Genomic DNA, 21,062 nt, shown 5'->3' with positions numbered 1-21,062 from the left:
AGAAGTTTGCATTATTTAAATTTTGATGACTTATAGATAACTAGCTATGCCCTGCCACGTTGCTGTGGCTCTCTATTCTTATGCTACGTTTTTTCAAATTTTCTTTGCTTTTGTTGTTTAACTTTCAAGAGCCTTGCTTTACTGTTGCTTTTTTTACTTTATTTTTGAATAAGCATTTATCCATCTTTAATAAATCTAATATTCATTTATTCACGTACTTCTAACTTTTTTTTCTAAAAGCTGCCATGGATTTAGAAATCCATTCAAAAGACTGTTTTAAATAAGTTTTTTTTTTTCAATAAAATAACAGCCACCTTTATTTTTCTTATTATCTTAATTTAAACACAATAGAAACATTCTTCGCCTCTCCCGGTCTCTCCCGTCTCTCCCCGTCTCTCCCCGTCTCTCCTGGTCTCTCCCCGTCTCTCCCGGTCTCTAGCCGTCTCTCCCCGTCTCTCCCGATCTCTTCCGGTCTCTCCCCGTCTCTCCCCATCTCTGCCCATCTCTACCCGTCTCTCCTAGTCTCTCTCCGTCTCTCCCGGTCTTTCCCCGTTTCTCCCCGTCTCTCCCGGTCTCTCCCCGTCTCTCCCGATCTCTCCCGGTCTCTCCCCGTCTCTCCCGGTCTCTCCCCGTTTCTCCCGGTCTTTCCCCGTCTCTCCCGGTCTCTCCCCGGTCTCTCCCCGTCTCTCACGGTCTCTCCCCGTCTCTCCTCGTCTTAATGTGTCAAAATTTCAATAATATTAATGAAAAACTATTTTTTACACTTAAATTATGGCCATCATTTTTGAAATACCGGTATATCCAAAATCAAACCCCATAAAAACACTCCCGTTTTTTAATGCAACATTGTGTCAAAATTTCAAATCCTACCATTGATTCTAAATTGTCATATACACGCTAAAAGAAACATTCTCAAAATAAAGGCCTGCATTTATGAAACGACCAGTAATAAATCTAATATTCATTTATTCACGTACTTCTAACTAAATTCAATACAACGTTGTGTCAAAATTACAAAAAAATATCATTTAAAAAATATTTAAAATTAAATTATGGCCATCATTTTTGAAACATTTCGAAAATCAGATCCCATAAGAACACTCCCGGTTACGAATGCAACGTTGTGTCAAAATTTCAAAGCAATCGGTGAAAAACTTACGGAGATCTTAGATGAGAAACAAACATTTACATTTTTATTTATATAGACTAGTATAGCCAAAATATCCATAAATGTTCTATATAATTATTTTAGTAGTCGAACATATAATTATTTTCAAATCTGCATCTAGCTACATTTTGAAATACTACAATTAAAATGTTTCTTCTATAACAAATATAATAAATTTTATTTTTTATACTTTATTTTAATACTGATTTCAGGCGATTTACAAGATGGTGGGCTCCGTGATGAAAATGCCGGAAGACGAGTCGACGCCGGAGAAACGAACTGATAAAATATTCCGACAGATGGATAAGAACAAGGACGGCAAGCTATCGCTTGACGAGTTTATAGAGGGTGCGAAAAGCGACCCGTCTATCGTGCGACTGTTGCAGTGCGATCCTAGTGCACAAGCTCAGTGAGGCCCTGGGCCAATACAGACAAATATCGATATGCCATCTGCATACCCAAATCGGTACCCGGCCCAATTAATATCCCAACCATAAGCGACGCGATCATAGAAAGTTGTTTACCCAATCTGGTCCGTTAAGGAAACTATCAAAATGATATCTTTGCATATCCAATTTTTTAGATTTTAATGTAATAATTGTAATATTTATTACAATTATTATAGAAACCTGTTTAACTGTAGGACGCAAGTGGCTTATTCATAAACAATTCTCGAAATAAGTTTGGGAAATAATTTCCCTTTTTTTTATTTGGAAACTAGATATTAATGCACGAAACATGATTGTTAGATGACCGAATAGTTTATGTACATTAGGATTATAATTGGTAATAGATTATATTTAGCACAAAATCAATAGAAAAAAATATTGTTCTATCTTAAAGAGAGGAAAATAGAAATTTATTTTATGATTAAGCCCAACGCAATTAATCTCTAGTTAATCTCTTAATTTTAATTTCCTGCCGATGACAGTTATAAAATGTATTACATGACACTCGAAGATATTGTCTTGGTGGTTTCCCGTCGCGTATTCTACGATCGCGTAGGCTTACGCGCAAACATAGATATGTAAGGGGTTCTATGAATTGGGCCGGCAACCGAGAGGTCCAGGGTCACTGGGCCCATGGCGCTTGCGCATACCGCAAGCTAGTCGACAAGACTAGTCCAGTCGCTCCGTTTCACTGACGGATCGGTTTAGCGAGAAGCTTGTTACGCCTTTTCGGGTCGTACGTAAGAAAGCGCCGCGCCCGAGCGACGAACGTCATCCGCGAATGAGAGGACGTCGCGTCGATGCCGCCGACGCAGCTCGACAGGCTGTGTAGCTCGGTCGCGATCCGACCGTTCGAGATGATGTCACGAGCGAAACGATTATAGCGAAATTCTAAAATACTCTCTGTGTTCGTAATTTTCGATGGCGCGCACCTTGGTGCCGGGCGAACTGTAGCTGCGACGTGCGACGACGTTCCGTCACCCTTTCGCTTTCTCCCTCTCTCTCTTTCCTTCTTTCTTGGAAAGCGAGAGCGTGCGGATTGAAATGTTACGCGTCACAGCGCGATTCTTGTACATACCAGATCGCATCGCGGCATCGACGCATCCTCGGACTGTCGATCTCAGCGTATGAAGGGTACTCGTAACGCTTGTCTCGCTCTTCGGCCGTGGCCATAGTCGTCCTCGCGCATCATCCCCGTCCCGCTTGGTATAACCGATACTCGGCTTGGACGGGGAGATGCCACGTCCCCACCCCCGCCCCCCTCGAAAGGGGGGTGCCGCGGTATCGCATCTCCCGCCTTCACGGACCCCGAGTGTCTCGCCTCTCGGCCCACCCATTAAAACGGACTGACCCATTCAACGGAAAAGACTCACAGGAGACTAACGGTCGCGCGGCGTGGTCCCATGCCGCGCGCTAGCAACGAAAACCTTTAGTGATTTAGAGATCCGCGAGATTTAGGCAAAGGTCACTGCGAATCACTCGCGATCGCGCACTGGCGAGAAACGCGACTTTGTGCTAGTTTAACGCGCTTAGAAAATCGATCTAGAGCTTGATGATTTATTAGGAAGAAAAAGAAACGGACGTTACGTAACGCGACGACAACTGCCTCGCACGCAGTGGTCGTCGCGTTGCTCTCTTTCTCTCTCTCTCTTTCTCTCTCTCTCCCTCGCTCTCTCTCTCTCTTTCTCTCTTTCTTTCTCTCTTTCGTAGAAGGTGCTGCGAAGAAAATACTCGACTTAATCCGTTTCGATTTGTGCGTGTATCGCGTGCGAAAAAAAGATGCGACTAGTCTTTTCGTCCTCGTCGCGACGCTTCGATTTAACAATGCGATTCGCAATATCTCGGCGACGGAGAGAGCTGTTAATTAATTATTCCATCGAATCGCGAAAAATTTGTCCTCTGCATTAACTGTTATTTCATCTCGCCGTCATTTACCATTTCTAGTGACCTTTGTCGTTACGGAGGTACAGTAGGACGAACGTAATCGTACACGGATAGCATAAAAGATCCGCCAATCTTTCCAATCTTGCTAAGGGAGAAAAGCACATCCTTGCCGATCTGAGCGACTGGCCCTCAGCGTTAGCGAAGGCTACGCGCTTCGCCGAGCGACCGACGGATGAAGAAAAGGAGGAATAACGACGCGCGCACGCGTGCCGTATTTAGAGATTTATTTTTGTGAATGCGTGCGTCCCGCGTACCTGTGAGAGCGTGCGAGAGTGTACGTATATATTATATATATATGTCTGTTCTGTGCGTACGCGACGGAGAAGAAAAAGAAGAAAAAAAGGAAGAAGAGGAAGAAGAGAGGAGAAAAGCTCATGGCGCGAGCCTTATCGCCCTGTCGTCCGATCATGTATCAATCAATCGATTGATCGCGATAATTATAAATACATAGATAAATTATAAATACGATTAGGCATTATTGATCATAAAATAGGGGAGAGCGGTGAAAGGAATCGCGAGTACGACCCCTCGCGGTCGCGATCTTCGACCACGCGAATATACGCGCAGCAGCAGAGTTCTGACGTTTTCCCGCTTTACGGTCGAAACAGATAAATTAATTACCAAGTAAATACGAGCGTAAACCGATCTACGCTTCTATATATATTTTTTCCGGTGTACGGTGTGTGAGAGTGACTTTCGGCGGCTTTTCGCGCGGCCGCTTGTCGAGAGGATGGATCTCCGCTGGATTTATACCTTCTCTATACCTCTTCTATATCTTCTTCTCTAAGATTTCTCTTTCTTACTGTGAGGTTTTCTCTCGTCGCATCTCCTCTCCTTCTTCCCTTTTTTCACCTCTCTTTTATCAAGCGACGCGATCACTTTTTGACCCGTGCTTTGATCAGTACCTTCGGGGAAAAATGCTTTCCGTTGCGCAGCGTGCTCCCAACGAGGTATCCGGTCCGGTACAATGCAATGTTCAAAGTGCGGTGGCGTAATGAGAAAATACTGAAAATTTGTTACGTTCAGTCGTTACACAATGCAAGCATTGCGTTTTGCAAAAGCGCGTTATACAGATGCAGATATATAAATATTATATATACAAATATATAATACAAGTCTCTATTATAATATATCTTTATCGTACTTTCTAAGATGTACATCTATTCACCTCGTGCTCATTAATATTTAAGGATAAAGACTATTTAATGATATCTCTCTAATCTTTCGGTCATTGTATAAACAAATAAATAACCTCATTAATGTTAATGCATATGAATATATTATACACGTTAACACGATTCTAAAGTTACTCTTGAACTTTTCCGATTACATTAAGCGGAACAAATTTTATTCTACGACAAAATATCAGAGATGACAGTGAAGCTTCGAATTTACAGCCAGTAAAGAGGTAGTTGCGTTCATTGAAAATCTATGTTACAGCATATATTGTATAGCATAGGACTGCCACTGCGTCCCGTTAAAACTTGACGGCAGTCACATATTGAGATGCACTCAAAATGTACCTTAAAACGAATCAAGAAAGCAATAAAACACGACAAAAATATCGCGCTAAATCTTGCACGGCTCTGGAAGGTCGTAGAAATGAAGAGCGTACTTTTTTTTTAATTTGGCTAAAATCCTGTTTTATAGTGACAAGTCTAAAATGTGCACATTTTACATATAATATTGGAGTTATCCCGCTTTATCAGAACACGTGGTATCGAGGCGATCGCGATTAATAAATAACGCACGTAATCGTCCAAATAAAATTCTAACAGTTTTCTACTTTGAAAATTATTTGTTTCAAATAATGACATTTCGTTATTTTCTACTAGTTCAAAATTTCGTCACAAGAACGAAATTTTACATACATCTTTTTTGATCAGTTTTACTCGATATATCAAAATTCCTTAGATACAAAATTTTTGTTATTGAAACATAAATTGTACATATTTATGGTTTAGTTTTTATTTAGTTTAGTTAATTACTTGATGAAAAAATGTAAAAATCCGTGATTACTCTTCTTAAGCATAACTAATGTTATATACTTTTGCGTCCTTATAATACTCTTACACGATGTAACGTCGATAAGAATATTCACGTATGTTCATGTTGCAACATTATTGCTAGTAAAAAGAATCAAAAGCGTGTAAAATACATCCTCCCATTCTAGGATTTATATGTATTGTAAATCAGCGTTAATACCTCTAGCTTTGTATAACACGATTTCATTACTCATTATAAAATGATAAATCGTGCGAATTATATTCGCAAAATTAACTCACAGTCATTTCGATTATATATATAAAATTACGATATTACAATATAAACTATTCTAATCGACATTGCATTGTCTAAGGAAGTGTAGAATAAGTATTTAATATTTATCGACAAACCGTGGGTGTAGAAAGCGCAAGATACAGAAAAGGCAGGTAATCTGTCTTCTGTTATCGTAAAATCGATCGCAAATAATTCGAAAAAATTCGCTATTTTAATTTAAAACAATGAGAATTTTATGCGAATGTTCGACGTAAAAGCGAACCGAGATAAGATTTGCGCGTCTGCTTGTTCTTTGTTGCGTAGCCGGCGATCGAGTCGCAAAGTATTAAAAGCTCTGTCAAAAAGTGACATTTGCTCACCACACCCTCTTACATTCAAATTCCATATATTTCCACCTACATTCGAACAATGCGAAAACCTGAAAAAGACATTTGAAGGCGCTTAAAACATTCTTGAAAAAGAATAGAAAATATATTTAAATGATATTTATTTATTAAAGTTAATGGATCGATTTGTCAATTAATTGTCTAGAATCTTCTTACCTCGATCAACGTGATCAGTTGAAAAAATATAGACAAAGAACGCTGGAAAGGCGTCTGTAGACGTTTCAATGAAACTTCTAAGACCGTTTAAATGGTGCCTGAAAGACGAGGACGTCTCTTAATTTTAACTCGCGTTTTCCAGCTGATCCTTGCGTACAAGCGTTTCAATTATGTATTCTTTCAAGCGTTTGGCACCTCTATCTGTAATGCGTTGATAAACATTTAATCCTGACAATCCGTTCCTCGTGGATTAATTATGCAAGAAGGAATCGTCAACGTTGAAGCAGAACAAAATCTTTCTTCGTTCATATTTGCTCGACTGCAACGTGCTGTTTAACAATCATTAATTCTGGGGAATATATGCATTATACGTGAATCCCATTTTGATGTAAAGCTAAAATATAGAATTTTTACGATTAGACTTTACATTTAATGCGTTAAGTCGAGATTGCTTCAGCAGTTCCTTTTCTCATGTAGAGGTTCCTTCTCGCGTAGCTATTTGTAAATCAATGGGAGGAACGGGATCGTGTTTTCCGAAAGTCGCGGTAATTACAGTATAAACGAGTGAATCCCAGTATAGTGTTTGTTGTCTCAGTTTCATTATAATACAATAATAATTAAGCTCGTAATCCACGCGAAGATATCAGCCACGAGGAATATGTATTGTCACGTTTAAAATTTTATTATGTCATTATTCGTTTGTGTGCCGACGCGTGTACCTTTTAGAAAAAGAAAAAGTCGGTTGTGATAACGATCACGATGTAGCGCTATCTCTGATCGAACGCGTACCTTGAGACGCACCCTTGGAAATATTACGCTTCTCTCAAGAGCGCGTACACAGTTCGTTCCCTGCTTCTCTTGGAGAAACTTTTCTCGTTTCCGTCTGATCGCACCGTTGCATTCTGATGTTTTCCTATCCGGTACGATGTACAGAGAAAGAAACGCGCGCCGATGCGCGAAAACCAATTTGCCGAGCTCCTCCTTCTGCAGGAGAAGAGAAATCTCTTCTCCTCGTCATAGTGATCTCTTCTTTACCTTAGAACTGTTCATCAGAAAGTCACTGCGATAGTTCGTCGTTTCACGGAAAGTTGCACGCATAAGGAAAAAAAAAAAACAGACGCACAAAAAGGAGAATAGATTTTAAAAAAATATATATAAAAGCGCGAGAGAGAAAAGAGATTCGGTTACGTTCGTTGAAGCGATATCGATGACATTTGCTGCTCGTGTGTTTGTCGTGATATTTCTTCCTAAGCTAAGATATATACGAAGTTAAAAGTTACAATGCGGACCGTTAAAATAGTTTCTCATGTTATTATCGGCGTTTAACAGTTTTGAGGACGATAAAAGCCGTTAAATCGAAAACGAAAGAAAAAAAAACGTACTTCTCTCGAAATTTAACTCTATCACGTTCTTATATCCCCCGAAATTATTCCCCGCTCTATCTCTATATGCTCTATTATTTCGCTTTTGCCTAAGGGATCGTAGTGTTCTTGACTAATTAGAGTTTCGCCCCTACGGTTATTGCGAGTTAATCGCTTGTGCGATCAAGGATTCTATAGCGCTACTTCTAATCTTCAAAACAAGACCTATGCCTTACAAAACTTTTCTCTGCACCTTCTTGCCAACATGTTCTAGTGTCTACTTTGATAACGTTCGTTGGAGACGCGTAACTCGCGAAGATACTAACTGAAGCAATTCCCTTTCTCCCTGAAGTTTAGAATAAATCCAAAATGCACTTTATATTTGATCAATTATGAGAAACTAAATATAATGCGATAATTTTTATTCATTCTGCAATATTACATGTTAAATTTAATTGAACTGCGATATAATTTCAACATTAAAAATTTTCGACCTTTTTTTTGGAGAAAGCTGGATTCACATTCCTGAAGATTACATTTTATTTCGTGCTGCAAATATATCGCGTGGTTTTCGTCTGTATCTTTTTTGTCCCTCGTACAATTAACTGCTATATATTTAAACTTCAACGTTTATTCATTGACACATACGTTCACATACTGTCTTGCGTTGAATCGATTGAGCCTTCGCGAGCTACGCGACTTAAAGGTCCAACGTGAAGCATGATGAAAGTTAAATATATTGTGAAGAGATTCATAATTAGATTATTACACAAAAATTTCGAGTCAGTGCCCGATGTTTTTTCCTTGTAGATGTGTAACACACACATATACACACACACACACACACAGGAGCGTAGACATTCTGCGATAGAGATTATAATCTCTTCCTCGTGCGTAAATCCATCTTGTTCGACGCGTATATTTTCTCACGATCTTTCTCGATGTCTTGCAATACCACCTATCGTTTTAACAGCCACCCGAAATAATTGTTGTGATCCCTTCTCCTTTCTCCAAGGATTTTTCCTATTCTCCTTTTAAGATTTCGAGTCGTCTACCGGCGTTAAAGCGTATTCGACGCTCTCTAATTCCCATTCCCTCTGTACTTCTACGGCAATGTAAAATTTTATTATTGTTACTTTGATATGTGGTATCTATCGGTGCTAAGTGTGCGAAGTACATGTTCTATCTCGTATTACGTTTTTCGTCCCGCACGGCGGATGTATAATTAATTATAATTTGTCAAACTTTCGCACGCGCAGCCGCGTCCGAACGACGAGTCTCCCAACGTCCCCGCGACGTTGGATACTCTGTATATTCTGCCGATCTAGCGTGTCACAGTTCGGAGCGAGTATCAAATAAAGATGCGAATGACAAAATTCCGAATGTAGTAGAGGATCCCGAAGCGATCTCCCCTTATAACGCGATCGTCGACGCGGCTGGTGCGAAAGTTGTGCGGCGGCGGAGTTTTATATTGTAGCAATTGTGTCAACCCCGCAGGTGATTATATTTTAATATTAATTTACTCTCAGGACATGATTAATTTATTTTTTTTTTTCCTCTTTTTCTTTCCTTCTCTCCGCGAAGAGACACGCAACGCGACATAATGTGTGTGATAATACATGCTGACATCGTACAAAAGAAAAAAAGTTTACAAAAGAAAATCAAAGCGCACGTTTATTACGTATATCTTTTTTCTTTTCTTTTCAGTTTTGCGTTCCGGTACCGACAACGGAGAACACCGGTAAAAGATATTAATGTTGTGTATATGGTGATCGTGAGGTGTTATAAAATTTTTATTTGCTTTACGCCTTATACATATTTACTGTAAGTAATTATTACTAGTTGTTTATTATAAATAAGAACGAATCACTCTCGTGTATCAGTTAAATTGCTACATTAAAGTGTTGATATTATACTCGTTCAAAGTGCGTCTCAATCGATTCCCTCAGTTAAATCTCGCCCTGGAGAAAGAGCGCTGTTAATTGCAACTTCCCTTATATATCTAGCCGATTGTCCATTGCGTTTCACGTAATTCGTAATTTATTGTAATCGTTCATTGCCCTGCTTTCAAATTGAGCGTATTATTATTATTAAGCTACTGGTGTTGATATATACTGATATATTATTAGTAATTTAATATAAATGATAGCAGCTTGATATCTAAACTATTTTGCAGTTTTAAGTATTATGTACGCTTAAATTCTCAAAACCTAGCCTCTTTTATTATGCTATATCGGTCGATTCATATAATTCTCTTTCTCTCGCGATATTCCTAATATACATCCTGAGTAAAATTGTATAAAAGCGCGCTACGAATGTGATATTTTTACGATTTGAGTCTCGGTTCGTGGGAAAGGTGCGCAAAATATAGAAAGAGTACTCCAACACAATTTTTATCCTGCTAAATAGTTATCAATTCTATAAGTTCTATATTGTTTACACATAAATTATAGAATATCTAAACGTTCCCTTTCTTTTCGATGTCCTGTGAAATTGTACAATAGAGTTACAAATAAAGATAAAGCCATACTTTACGTACAATCTGATTCAGTCTTTACTAATGTTACGTGCGAAAGAACTAACAGTTAGACTATTTACGAGGTTATTTAAGAATTTCAATCAAGATACTGGAAGCATCAAACTATTCAGCTAGCTTTACACAAGATATTGGTCTTCCTTATGAAATCGTTAAATTATGATTATAATACATTTCTACATTATCACCAGCATCGAATCTAATCTCGTTTATCATAATACTCCTGAGAAACTGTTAATCCATTGTTTTAATAAATTCGATCGCGGAGCAGAACTGCGTCCACCAATATTGTTCCTCGCCCTCCAATCGATTCCCGTAAAAGCTGTCTACGTATTGAACAGTTGACAGCAACGATGGCGGATTGGTCTGGAATTAAGCACAAGTTAATAATCGATTTTTCTTACTAAACTCATCTTTTCAATTGTATACCTTAATTATGACATAGACCAGCACGGGAATCAGATCGTCGGCAGCAGGTATGCCTCTTTCCGACGCCATAGAGAGAAGATTCATGATAGTAGTCGCGCAACGAAATACACACTGCAACTTATCCCTAGGAGTTTTATACGCCGATATCACAGCCAATTCAGCCTGCGCCCATGGCCAGGGGCATTCGTAATGATAAACCTTTGGAATGCGTAGGTCCTTGTGATTTGGAGTTACGACCTTCGCCAACTTTTTGATGTGATCGTGAAGAAGCTGGTCCCTATATACATCTCCATCTCCATTTGGATAGAGCGCATTGTGGTATACCCGTGCCATGACGGTTCTTTCCACCACAACTCTCGCCAAATCTAACTGGTTGGCGCTCGCCGCTGAAAACAAGAAACAAATTCAAGTATTCCTTATCATTCCGCTAAGATTAAAATTAGGAAATACATGATTATTTATATACATTGCCAAATCGGATCGTTGTCCATTTCGGCATGGACCTTTCCTAGGAAATTATCCACGAGATCCTGTTTCTCATCAGCCAGCGTAAGCTTTTTAAACTCGTCGCAGAAACGTAGAAGAAAAGTTTCCTTCTTTTCCAAAAATACCCTTACACAAACGGATACAAGATGATTATTGATAGCATCCCGATCACACTTAACTCGCACGCATAATCTGAAAGATATTATAATTATTGAACAGTGGCATCTTACATTTATTCATATTTTATATATAAAAATGTTTAAATATAATTAGTACCTATCTAAATGAGCTAATGTCGATAGCAACCCTTGACGACATCTGATTAAATACGCGATATAAGGGGATCGCTTTTGATAGTCTTCTCGAAGAGATTTGAAGAGTTTTCTACATCCATCATCATTAAATAAACGTACGCAACGTAAAGTTTCATGGAGGTGAGCTATCAGTGCCCTATCCTGCAGGTTTATAGCTTCAGCTAATTGTAGTTGCAAAAATGCAACTAATTCATTTTCTTTCTGCGACCAACAATGTCTCTGTAATGAAATTTTATACGCAAATATTTGAATATTTAAGTAATCCAAAAAAATTATGATTAAAAATTAATAGCTAAAGTACCTCTGAAGTATTCCATGGAATGTGTTGAAGGTCAGCAGTACTAAGTACCATACGTAATTTTCTTTTAGCATCTGCAAAAGCGAAAGACAGTTCGACGTTATTTGGATCGATTGAAAGTCTCTCATCTTCCACTTCTTTTGTACGAGATTGATTGCTTTCGACCGAGGCTGTGTCGCTAGTTACGCTTGGTTTTCTTCTGTATTTCGCCAATATATCATCGGTAGTATCTGAAATTAATAAAAGAAGTTTATTCAAATAACTCTTGAATTTAATTAAATAAAATTATAATTAAAAAAGCGGTTTTATATTAATTCGGCATGTCGGAATGGAAATAACGTCCAAAAAAGTAGAGGAAATAAAAATAATGTGCTTGTGCTTAAAATCAATGTCTTTGGCCCACCACACAAAATTAATTTAGTTATCAATATAGCTAGTAGAATAAGTATATCTTGCATATGTTTCTGCAAAGCAGGCCAGTTTGGCAAATGTAAACATTATAGTATATTGCGTTATTATTGCACTTAACTAGATAAATATCAACAATTTTATTTTTTTTCATACATTGTAATGCATAATTTCACTACTTTTATAAATTTAATATATTTGAAGTAAACACTTCTTTTTTATAATTAAATTCTTCAATAGAATAGCTCCCTTTTTCAATTTAAAAATTTTGCTGGCTAATCCAGAACAAATATTGTTCTTTATAGTATACCTAATACACAATTTTTAATGTAATTAAAATTTAACTGTATATATTTAATATGTATTTATCAATTGGCTAGTAATCTTCTTTAAAATGGATTACATATAAACATGTGTTTTGTCACATTTTGGGTTATGTTGCACCTGCTTATCCACTTTTTTAAATTCATTTTTTAAAAAACTTGTGAAAAATTACGTCCCCTTTTAACTGCTTTTTACAATTGCTAATACTACAGTAATCTCGCCTTTCTCTTTTTGAATGCCATTCTTCAAAATTATTTATTCTTTTTGAACTGTTTATACACGACCTGGAGGATTCTGCTCGGAACCGCTAAGGGCGCGCAACCCATGCCGAATAAAATAACATACGACAATGTAGCTAATAACAATTATTTACTAATATCTTACCGCCTGCGACATTACCAGATGATGTTACATCTTCCGACATAATCCTACGTAATCTGTGTCTGCACATATCAACGCCGTCGCCACCAGCTTCACGATCGAAACATCTATCGTCCGAACCGCGGATTGCTTTACCTCTACGATTTCTTAATGACAATTTCAATTTGCCAAAAAAACCGCGCTTATTCTTTTGATCATCGTCCAATAATTCTTTATCGCCACGTTCGGCGGTCATATCAAAACTTATGCTTTTTGGAATGGCTCCCGTTGATGCATTCGGTTTTGAAAAGCTGGGAATCGAACCATCTACCGCATTACAAGTGCCATTAATTGTTGGTATCGGTAAATCTGATGTTGAAATGTTACTCTTCACGCGAGGTTCTGATCCGGAACTGCTGCTAGATGTTAAACTAGCCGTGCTTAATCGGCCCACGGTATCCCCAACAGATGTCATACAGCTGTCCAACTCCTGATAAAATTTATATTAAATCTATAAAATCTTTAATGTGGGAAAATAACAGATTTATAGAAAAATTGAGCAAAAAAATGCAAACCTCTGTTTTCGTGTCACCGTTTTGGGACTTCTCTGGTAAAACAGGCGCAGAAATATGATTAGCTAATAGCAATGCCGGTGCGACTGCAGCCGCAGCGATGTGATTGTGCGCAGGTGCTTGACGTTCAACTTGCTTACCATTATCAATTTGAAGTTTATCTATCAAGTGGACCAGCCTGTCGTCCCGCAACGGTTTACCGTAATCCATATTGCTTATATTGTTAGCGTTTTTGTCTACATATTCCATTGTACTACGTCGATAATCGGACTTGGTTCCACCGCGACCTGTTACATTCGACGATGACGGTAATGGAGACGTCGTTGGTGATGGATGGACTATCGAAGTTCCCATGCCAGAATCCTCTCGAATCCCTGAAATTGATGCCGAAAAACTAATGCCTGAGCTTTCCGGACCTGGAATTATTCATTATATATAAGTTGCAAATAAAAGTATCACTTGACGATATTATTAATACTGCGCTATATTTACATGGGGTTGCAGATTGAAGCGTTTCTTCATTTCCCTCCGAATCAGCACGGCTTTCTATTTCAATCTCAGATCTAGCTGTATCATCGGATCTATGCAAATATTATAAATGGCAATTAAGAAGATATCTTATATTTCAAATAGAACAGAATATTTTATAAATGTAATATATATAATAATAACCTACCTGGCAACGCTAGCAGTGTCATCGGTATCTACTTCAGTTAATCTTTCCGAATCGCTAGCTAATACATCTGTGCTCCAAGCTTCAGAAGCGGTTTCACTAATGTCTAACATGGTTGGCGTAGGTTCGGCGGGCAGAACAGGTGCAACTTGTTCAGAAGGAACAGCTAGCAATATTCGATCCTGCTGTTCCACTATTTCGCTATCTGAGGCCAATACATCCGTAGACCAAGTATCGGATACCATAGAAACAGTCTCGTCTCCTTTAAAAGCACAATATATAAATGTATAAATACATATATAAATATATATATATATATATATATATATATATATAATTATAATAAATTAATAATTAGCAAAAGTATTATTGTTAAATTTGTTATTTATATTATTCATTTTAAGGGTTATGACTTACGCGCCCGCGCGCGTTTTATCGATTTCGATTTACCTTCAATAAGCTTCTTAATCTCAAATTTACAAAATTTGTCATCAATTTCTGATCGACTTTGTTTAGTTGGGATATTAGGCGGTGGCAAATCCAATTGCCTTACTTCACCTGCAGCGCGTCCGTCGTCTCCTTCAGTAATCTGGGACGATGGTGTATCTCGACCTAATAATTAAAAATTAAATTAAATTAAATTAAAAACTTTGAGGAAAAAATTAAAATAATTTATAATTACAACCAATATTAAATATATAAAAAAAATAGTTTGACAAGATTAATGTACCTGATATATTAGGAGTTCCTCTACCCGATACATTAGCAGACACCATGTCTGAGAGATTATCATTTTGATCTTCTGTCTCTAATTCTAGAGAAGAAGCGACACTATGATTGGAAGCAGCTTCTGATACAGCTTCCAAGTTATCGGATGTATTGCCAATTGATCCTTCGAACAATACTAATTATTTTTTTAATGTAGATGTGTTATGAAAGCCAAGCAATAAATTTTTAATATTAATATCTTTAATAATAATTTCTATAACATAAAGAAATATATGCAATATAAAAAATTTACAAAAAAAAAATTATAAAAAACTGTGGAGTATAGAAATAAAATAAAATATATAAATGTAAATTTTTTGGTTAAATGTGTGTTCTAAAAAATACAAAGGCAAATACTACAAGGCAATCAGTAATGTGATATATTCACAGTATCAGTAACTGATATACCTTCGTCATGTGATAGTGAGAATCGAGTCCTCTTCTCTTGCGTTTCAATGCGCTCGATATTGCTATTTTCTTGTCTAGGATGTTCAGTAGAAGCATCATCAGGAAGATTCAAAGTAACAGATCCATTTTCCATACTACTTTGAATCTCCATGCATAAAACCTACAATAAAAAAATACTTGATAACTGTAATTTAATTAATAACATTGATTTTAAATATAGTACTTCTTTCATTACATACAGCAGTGAAAAAAAACAATCATTTACATTATAATACATTACGTTGCAACTTTCTATAAAGTTGTACAAGTTGTAAATCTATTTTTTGAAATATAAATATTTGCAATAAAAAATTTTGTATTTGCTACATGTATAAAACGTTTTTAGCTTTTTATTAAATACATAAAGAAAAAAATATATGTACATACTTTTTGTTCACTGAGTAGCCCTACAGATTCCCCAATTGTCGGACCAAAAGGTATGACTAGCACATCTTGAGAACTTTTATCCAAAGTCTCCTCCTCAGGGACAGCAGTGCCGTTAATTTCCTCTCCACTTTCGTTTGTTACGTTTGGTGAGAATGTAGTCATCCTTATACCACGTCCTTTTCCTATTATAAAATATTTAAATGTTATATTTAATGATTAAATATAATTTAATAATAAAAGCACACACACACACACACACACACACACACACACACACGCGCGCGCGCGCGCGCGCGCGCACGCATATATTTAAAATCATTATTTATTAATATACCTTTTCCTGCAGAAACTCGTTTGCCAGGCGTTTCCAAATATTCGTTACTCAATTTATTATTTTGTAATGAACCCGAAGGTAATTGTGACAACATTTCTGCTAATTGTTTCCTATCAAATGAATTATGCAATACTGTTTCTTCATTGTTATCACCAGCAATCGCGTTCAAAAATGTAATTAAGGAATTCAGTTCACTTTCCGTAAACAATGCTGCGGATCGTGACAGGCCTTGAAATTTATTATTGTCGATTATCGTTGGTTCCTCTTCCAGCTCTTCCGTCGCACCATCCAACATCGAGTCTATTATGGAAGACACCGAATCTTTCTCGAACTTTTTGTAAAGATCAATAACTTTGTTATCAATACTCTGATACTTTTGTAATGACAGCATTTGTAAAATTTGTCCAACTTGCATTAGATTGAACCTCGCGACATAACTTATCGGTGCGTCAGTAATGCCGTAAGGCTCGGGATTAACTATAGCGGGACAAATAAAGTACGTGAATACAAGATCGGTACACATGGCGTGCACTTCTTTCGGATCTACATTGCCATTCTTACTAAGAAGCCCCGCCATTTGTCTCACAAGCCAGCAAACACTCGTGGGAAAGCAGTGTATCGTTTCGCGAATGTTGACGATAAATCTCTGTGTGATACGGTACAAAGAGTTTACTGTCCACAGTCTATAACGCTGTAACTTCGCCTGATATTCAGTCGTACCCTCCTTCCCGAATTTTTTCAATCTCTCCGCAGGTGGAAATCTAATAGGCGCTTTATCTGGATCGATATCAAGGAACATTTCATCTTCCATGAGTAACTGCACTATGGGGCTGTGCAAAGCTGCCGTCAAGAAAAGCTTTGCGGAAAACAGGCTTTCATGAAAGATCGCGTAAAATCTGGAGAACGCGCACGTGCCGTGCCTGAGCAATCTTCGTGGGTTGTCAGACGGAATTATCTGCAGCAGCATGAGATGCCTCAGCAGCTGAAGTACCAAGCTTTTGTCCTCCGGCAATATGCAGCTGCCATATAAGCCAGCAGCTAAACACTGCACAACTGTCTGCATTGATTCTGGAACAACTCTGTCTCCCTCAACCAGGCACGAGGCGAGGAGCTTGGGTGACTTTCGCAGCGCACCCAGAAACTCTCCATAGGACAGGCACGCCTGGTAGCGCAGGTACTTATATGCGTCAATAAAGTGTGAATTTTCCAATGCATTTGCTTTTAGGCAACACGACGCTGGAGTACAATCTGGTCTCGCCACTATCAAGCGATTCAGATTGACTCTCTGCTGAGCAGTTATCCACGCCTGCTGTGCTAATTGCGACGAGATGTGCAAGACCTAGGTAAAATAAAAATTTATTAAATTAGTCTTGTTAAATTAACAGTTGTAGTCGATAATTCGATAAAGCAGTTCGATATCACAATACTGACATTGCGCAGCTTTTCTTACTGTATCTACGCAATAGAGATAACAAAGTAGGGCGTTTAAGTGTAGCATATAATCTGCATTACGTACATACAATATAAACTATATTTTATGTGTTATCTATGTACAACAATCAATGGATTCAGATTTCATCAGAAATATTCCATTTTTTAAATTTTTATATTGTATATTTTTAGTAATGTTAAAAACAGATATATTAATTTTATCATTTACTTTTTCTTGCGTTTTTATGAAAAAGATTATGTAAACAATATATAATTCATTTAAGTGCAATTTTGAAATTTATGATGCAGCATTGAATGATACCAAACTGTCTGGAGTTACAGAATACAGCTGCTGTAGCATGATTCTGTAACTTGATATAAAATAGTGTCATTATATTGTCGTTGTGCAGATATTATATAACAAAATAATTGTGCAATAGCAACGTAGTGATACTGACACTTCTTCTGATATCGAATTACAGAATTACCCTATTGATCTTTGTTACTGCTTGTGTAAAGTGTTTTATGAATATGTGTATGACTTACTCGTTCGTTAAGAGTCTGCAAGTTCTGCTGTTCCGAATTGACAAACAGCCTTTCCTGTCGCAAATGACGGGCCAGCTCCATCATGTCCCACTGTAACGTTCCATGGGAATCGATGCTATTAATCGATGACATTGTAATGGACGTACCTTCAATGGAAAAGACGATAATAGTAGACGATAATGGAAAACGAATCACATCAGAATCAAAATTATATAAGAAAACTTGCGTAATTACTTGCGTACAATCCTGTCGGTTAGTCGGTTATCCTACGCATTAATAATAATCGGGGTGGAACTTGCGCTAGATCTACTTCACGAGATCAACCTCAGCCACAGGACTTTCGAATGCATATGCTCGGTCCCTCCAAGTCACAAGGATTGCGCGTGCAAGTGTGTACGTGCGTATACGCATGTATGTGTAAGAGAGAAAGAGAGGGAAAGAGAGAGAGAAAACGTCGCTTCACCTGACAGAGCAAATAAAGATCTCGATTCGGAACAGAGCGCGATGACGGGTCTCGGATATTGCATAACGATCGCGTCGGCGAGGTCTCGCGTGGTTTCGCGATGATATCATGGGAATGGAGCTCAAGGTGAAATCGAAACGATCACACGTCCGCGTCTCGCCGTGAAACGTCACGGGGAAACACCATCGGGGAACGGACGTCTGCCACACGTCTCCGGACGCGTATACACCCCGGCGGGGCTTGTTGACGTTACCGTCGCGCGCGCATCGAGCCTCGCGCGTGGTACAACAACAAACGTCGCGTTTCTACACGACGGCGTCGTGCCACCTTCTTCTTCGTCACGCGCCGCGTGCACCGTGCCGTCCGTCCGTCCGTATCCCGGATTCTGCGCGAGCAAACGCGCGTCTCTCTTCTAATTGCGACGCTCGAACACACCTACACGTCGTCGACAGGAACGACGTTCGCACGATTCGTTGTGGCTGTTACACGCGAGCCTGGACCAGAGCAACACCCCCAATGACACACGCACATCTTCTGGTGTTGTAGGTTAGATTTTTTTCTTTTACAAATGGCCGCGGATGTTGCGCGTTCCAGCCACGGACGGAGGAGAGTACTACGCCGTTTCTACTCTGATCGACGGAAGATACGTCGATCGCTTGCGTCCGGCGAAAGGCTGATTTCCAATGGATCGAGCTTGGACAAGCTTATGAATTTAGAACAGTTTCTGTCCACGATCTCATATATCCTCCATGCTTTTTTCTACTCTAATTAAGTTAATTTTAATTTTGATTTAACCAAGGTCATATATGGACATATTTTATATATATTATATATGTTTATACTGTTTTAACTTGATCTTTTTAAAGAAAGCCGTCTTAACATACATTGGAATACTTATCATTTATTAATATTAAATTATGCTGAACAAAACCGTATGAAAAAACTCGCTGTTATACATGTATATCAAAAAGTATTTTTAAACTAATAAACTATCACTAATGACAGTAATGACAATTGGATCAAAGATGGATTGATCATTTTCGGACTCCACTTTTTTGCGCCGGTTAACGCAGAAACAGTAGGAATTTCATTACGTCAACTATGCGATTTAACATTGTTAATAAATATGTATTGCGGACTCGTTTACATACACTCGTAAAATTATACTCATTGTAAAACGCGTTACGATCATGGACATAAGAAAGGTCGATGGTTACGATGTAGTCGTTATTATATGTCCTTATTGATATGTATTCACTTGTTACACACATAGTGGAAAATTTTTATGATATTTCAAATGATTAGAGATGATTATAATGTTGACTGAGGATGACTTAAGTAAAGTCGAAACGTCTTATATTTATAGCGTAATAATTTGTTCTTTCTTGTTTTACAATAATTATCATTATATGTAACATTAGATCCAAAACTAGCCTGTCATTTACCTTATATTTATGTACATATTGCTTTGCAATAGTCGAGCTTTAGACGTAACATTAATATTTATATATGTTATTATATGAAACATTTTATGATGATAAGCAAAGTTCTTTATCGGATATATTTAATAAATATAATTTACAATTTATTGAAGAGGATAAAAGATTGCGATTATAATCGCAATCTCCGAACATAGAATTTCTTCAAATTCTCCGAACATAGCGATATGTAGAACCTAGCTGCAAGAGGATATGGAACATAACTAACAAATATTATGTATACAAAATTATTTTTATTTCTAAAAGATAAAAAAGTAACGGTTTTTGGCAGATTATTTTGTACTGTTATTAAAAAATCAGTATTTTGTACATACATATAGTACATTACAAAAGTATCAAATATATAAATATTACAAAAAGTATCATCTTTGGCTCTTGCGATTTTGCGCATTTTAGAATTTAATAAGTATATTATAAAAGTATTATAACAGACAATATATTAACTAGTAAAATAAAAGTATAATCAAATTACATTCGAAAGGATTATGTCATTATGGAATTTAAACTTGCACGTGGCCTATAACCCTGAATGTCAATTATAACCTTACATGTCAAATACTTACGTCAAGCATTAAATTCAATTCATTTGAAAGCAATATTCACGCCCGGTAAAAATTTTTTACATAGAAACATCTATAAATGTTTATAAAATATAAAATATATTTATATATATGTTTATATTAATTTCTTTTTTTTGTAAAATTTCTATATTTGATATAAAATAAATAATAGTCATATTGAAAAAACAAAAATTAATTAAAAAGAAAATTTTTGTATTGTTTCTTTTACAGAAAGTTAAGTTTGAAGAAATATATAAGAAAAAATTGTTCCATGTATAATAATACATATTTTTGATTCATGAAATATATATGATTATGCATAAACAATTTTTTCTTATTTTTTATACATAACTTTATGTAAAAGAAGCAATCCAAAATTTATTTTTTTATGGTTTTGTCTTTTAAGTATAATTTTTATTTTTTTATATCAAACAAAAATTTTACAAAAGAAAAGAATTTAATATAAACAAATATACACTGGAT

At 37.1% G+C, this 21,062-nt stretch overlaps 2 protein-coding genes across 5 annotated transcripts in view; one reads left to right on the top strand and one right to left on the bottom strand.

The window, feature by feature from the left end:
* The window catches only part of LOC105834534 (neurocalcin homolog), a 182,345-nt gene extending 172,686 nt beyond the window's left edge, over positions 1-9,659 (top strand). For both annotated transcript variants that reach the window (XM_036282870.1, XM_012677085.3), the window contains exon 5: positions 1,381-9,659. In XM_036282870.1, the coding sequence (XP_036138763.1) occupies positions 1,381-1,581 (201 nt within the window). In that variant the 3' untranslated portion in view covers positions 1,582-9,659. The remainder of the gene's footprint in view (positions 1-1,380) is intronic.
* A 462-nt stretch (positions 9,660-10,121) lies between these two features.
* LOC105834533 (receptor-mediated endocytosis protein 6 homolog) lies at positions 10,122-19,278 on the bottom strand. 3 transcript variants are annotated; one of them, XM_036282866.1, is made up of 17 exons: positions 18,292-19,275; positions 18,058-18,203; positions 16,081-17,419; positions 15,747-15,928; positions 15,321-15,480; positions 14,875-15,048; positions 14,595-14,756; positions 14,148-14,406; positions 13,964-14,052; positions 13,612-13,887; positions 13,475-13,506; positions 12,924-13,389; positions 11,811-12,037; positions 11,472-11,728; positions 11,176-11,387; positions 10,710-11,095; positions 10,122-10,646 (listed from the first exon to the last, which is right to left on the bottom strand). In XM_036282866.1, the coding sequence occupies exons 2-17, from the start codon at positions 18,187-18,189 to the stop codon at positions 10,515-10,517; spliced, it is 4,485 nt and encodes a 1,494-aa protein (XP_036138759.1). In that variant the 5' UTR covers positions 18,190-18,203; positions 18,292-19,275; the 3' UTR covers positions 10,122-10,514. The 3 variants fall into 3 exon arrangements, with proteins under 3 accessions (XP_036138759.1, XP_036138758.1, XP_036138757.1); XM_036282865.1 differs by having other exon boundaries at positions 13,475-13,887; positions 14,875-15,036; positions 18,292-19,278; XM_036282864.1 differs by having other exon boundaries at positions 13,475-13,887; positions 18,292-19,276.
* Between the last annotated feature and the right edge of the window lie 1,784 nt (positions 19,279-21,062).

This window comes from Monomorium pharaonis, chromosome 2 (assembly GCF_013373865.1).
Source record: "Monomorium pharaonis isolate MP-MQ-018 chromosome 2, ASM1337386v2, whole genome shotgun sequence".
Taxonomy (NCBI): Eukaryota; Metazoa; Arthropoda; class Insecta; order Hymenoptera; family Formicidae; genus Monomorium; species Monomorium pharaonis.
This window is presented reverse-complemented; position numbering and strand designations above follow the sequence as displayed.

Excerpts from the sequence above, each read along its gene's own strand:
- LOC105834533 (XM_036282864.1), bottom strand. The coding sequence starts at position 18,189 with ATGTCATCGATTAATAGCATCGATTCCCATGGAACGTTACAGTGGGAC. Across the intron at positions 15,049-15,320 it reads CTCACTATCACATGACGAAG|TATTGTTCGAAGGATCAATT; the intron begins GTATATCAGTTA and ends AAAAATAATTAG. Across the intron at positions 14,053-14,147 it reads GACACTGCTAGCGTTGCCAG|ATCCGATGATACAGCTAGAT; the intron begins GTAGGTTATTAT and ends ATATTTGCATAG.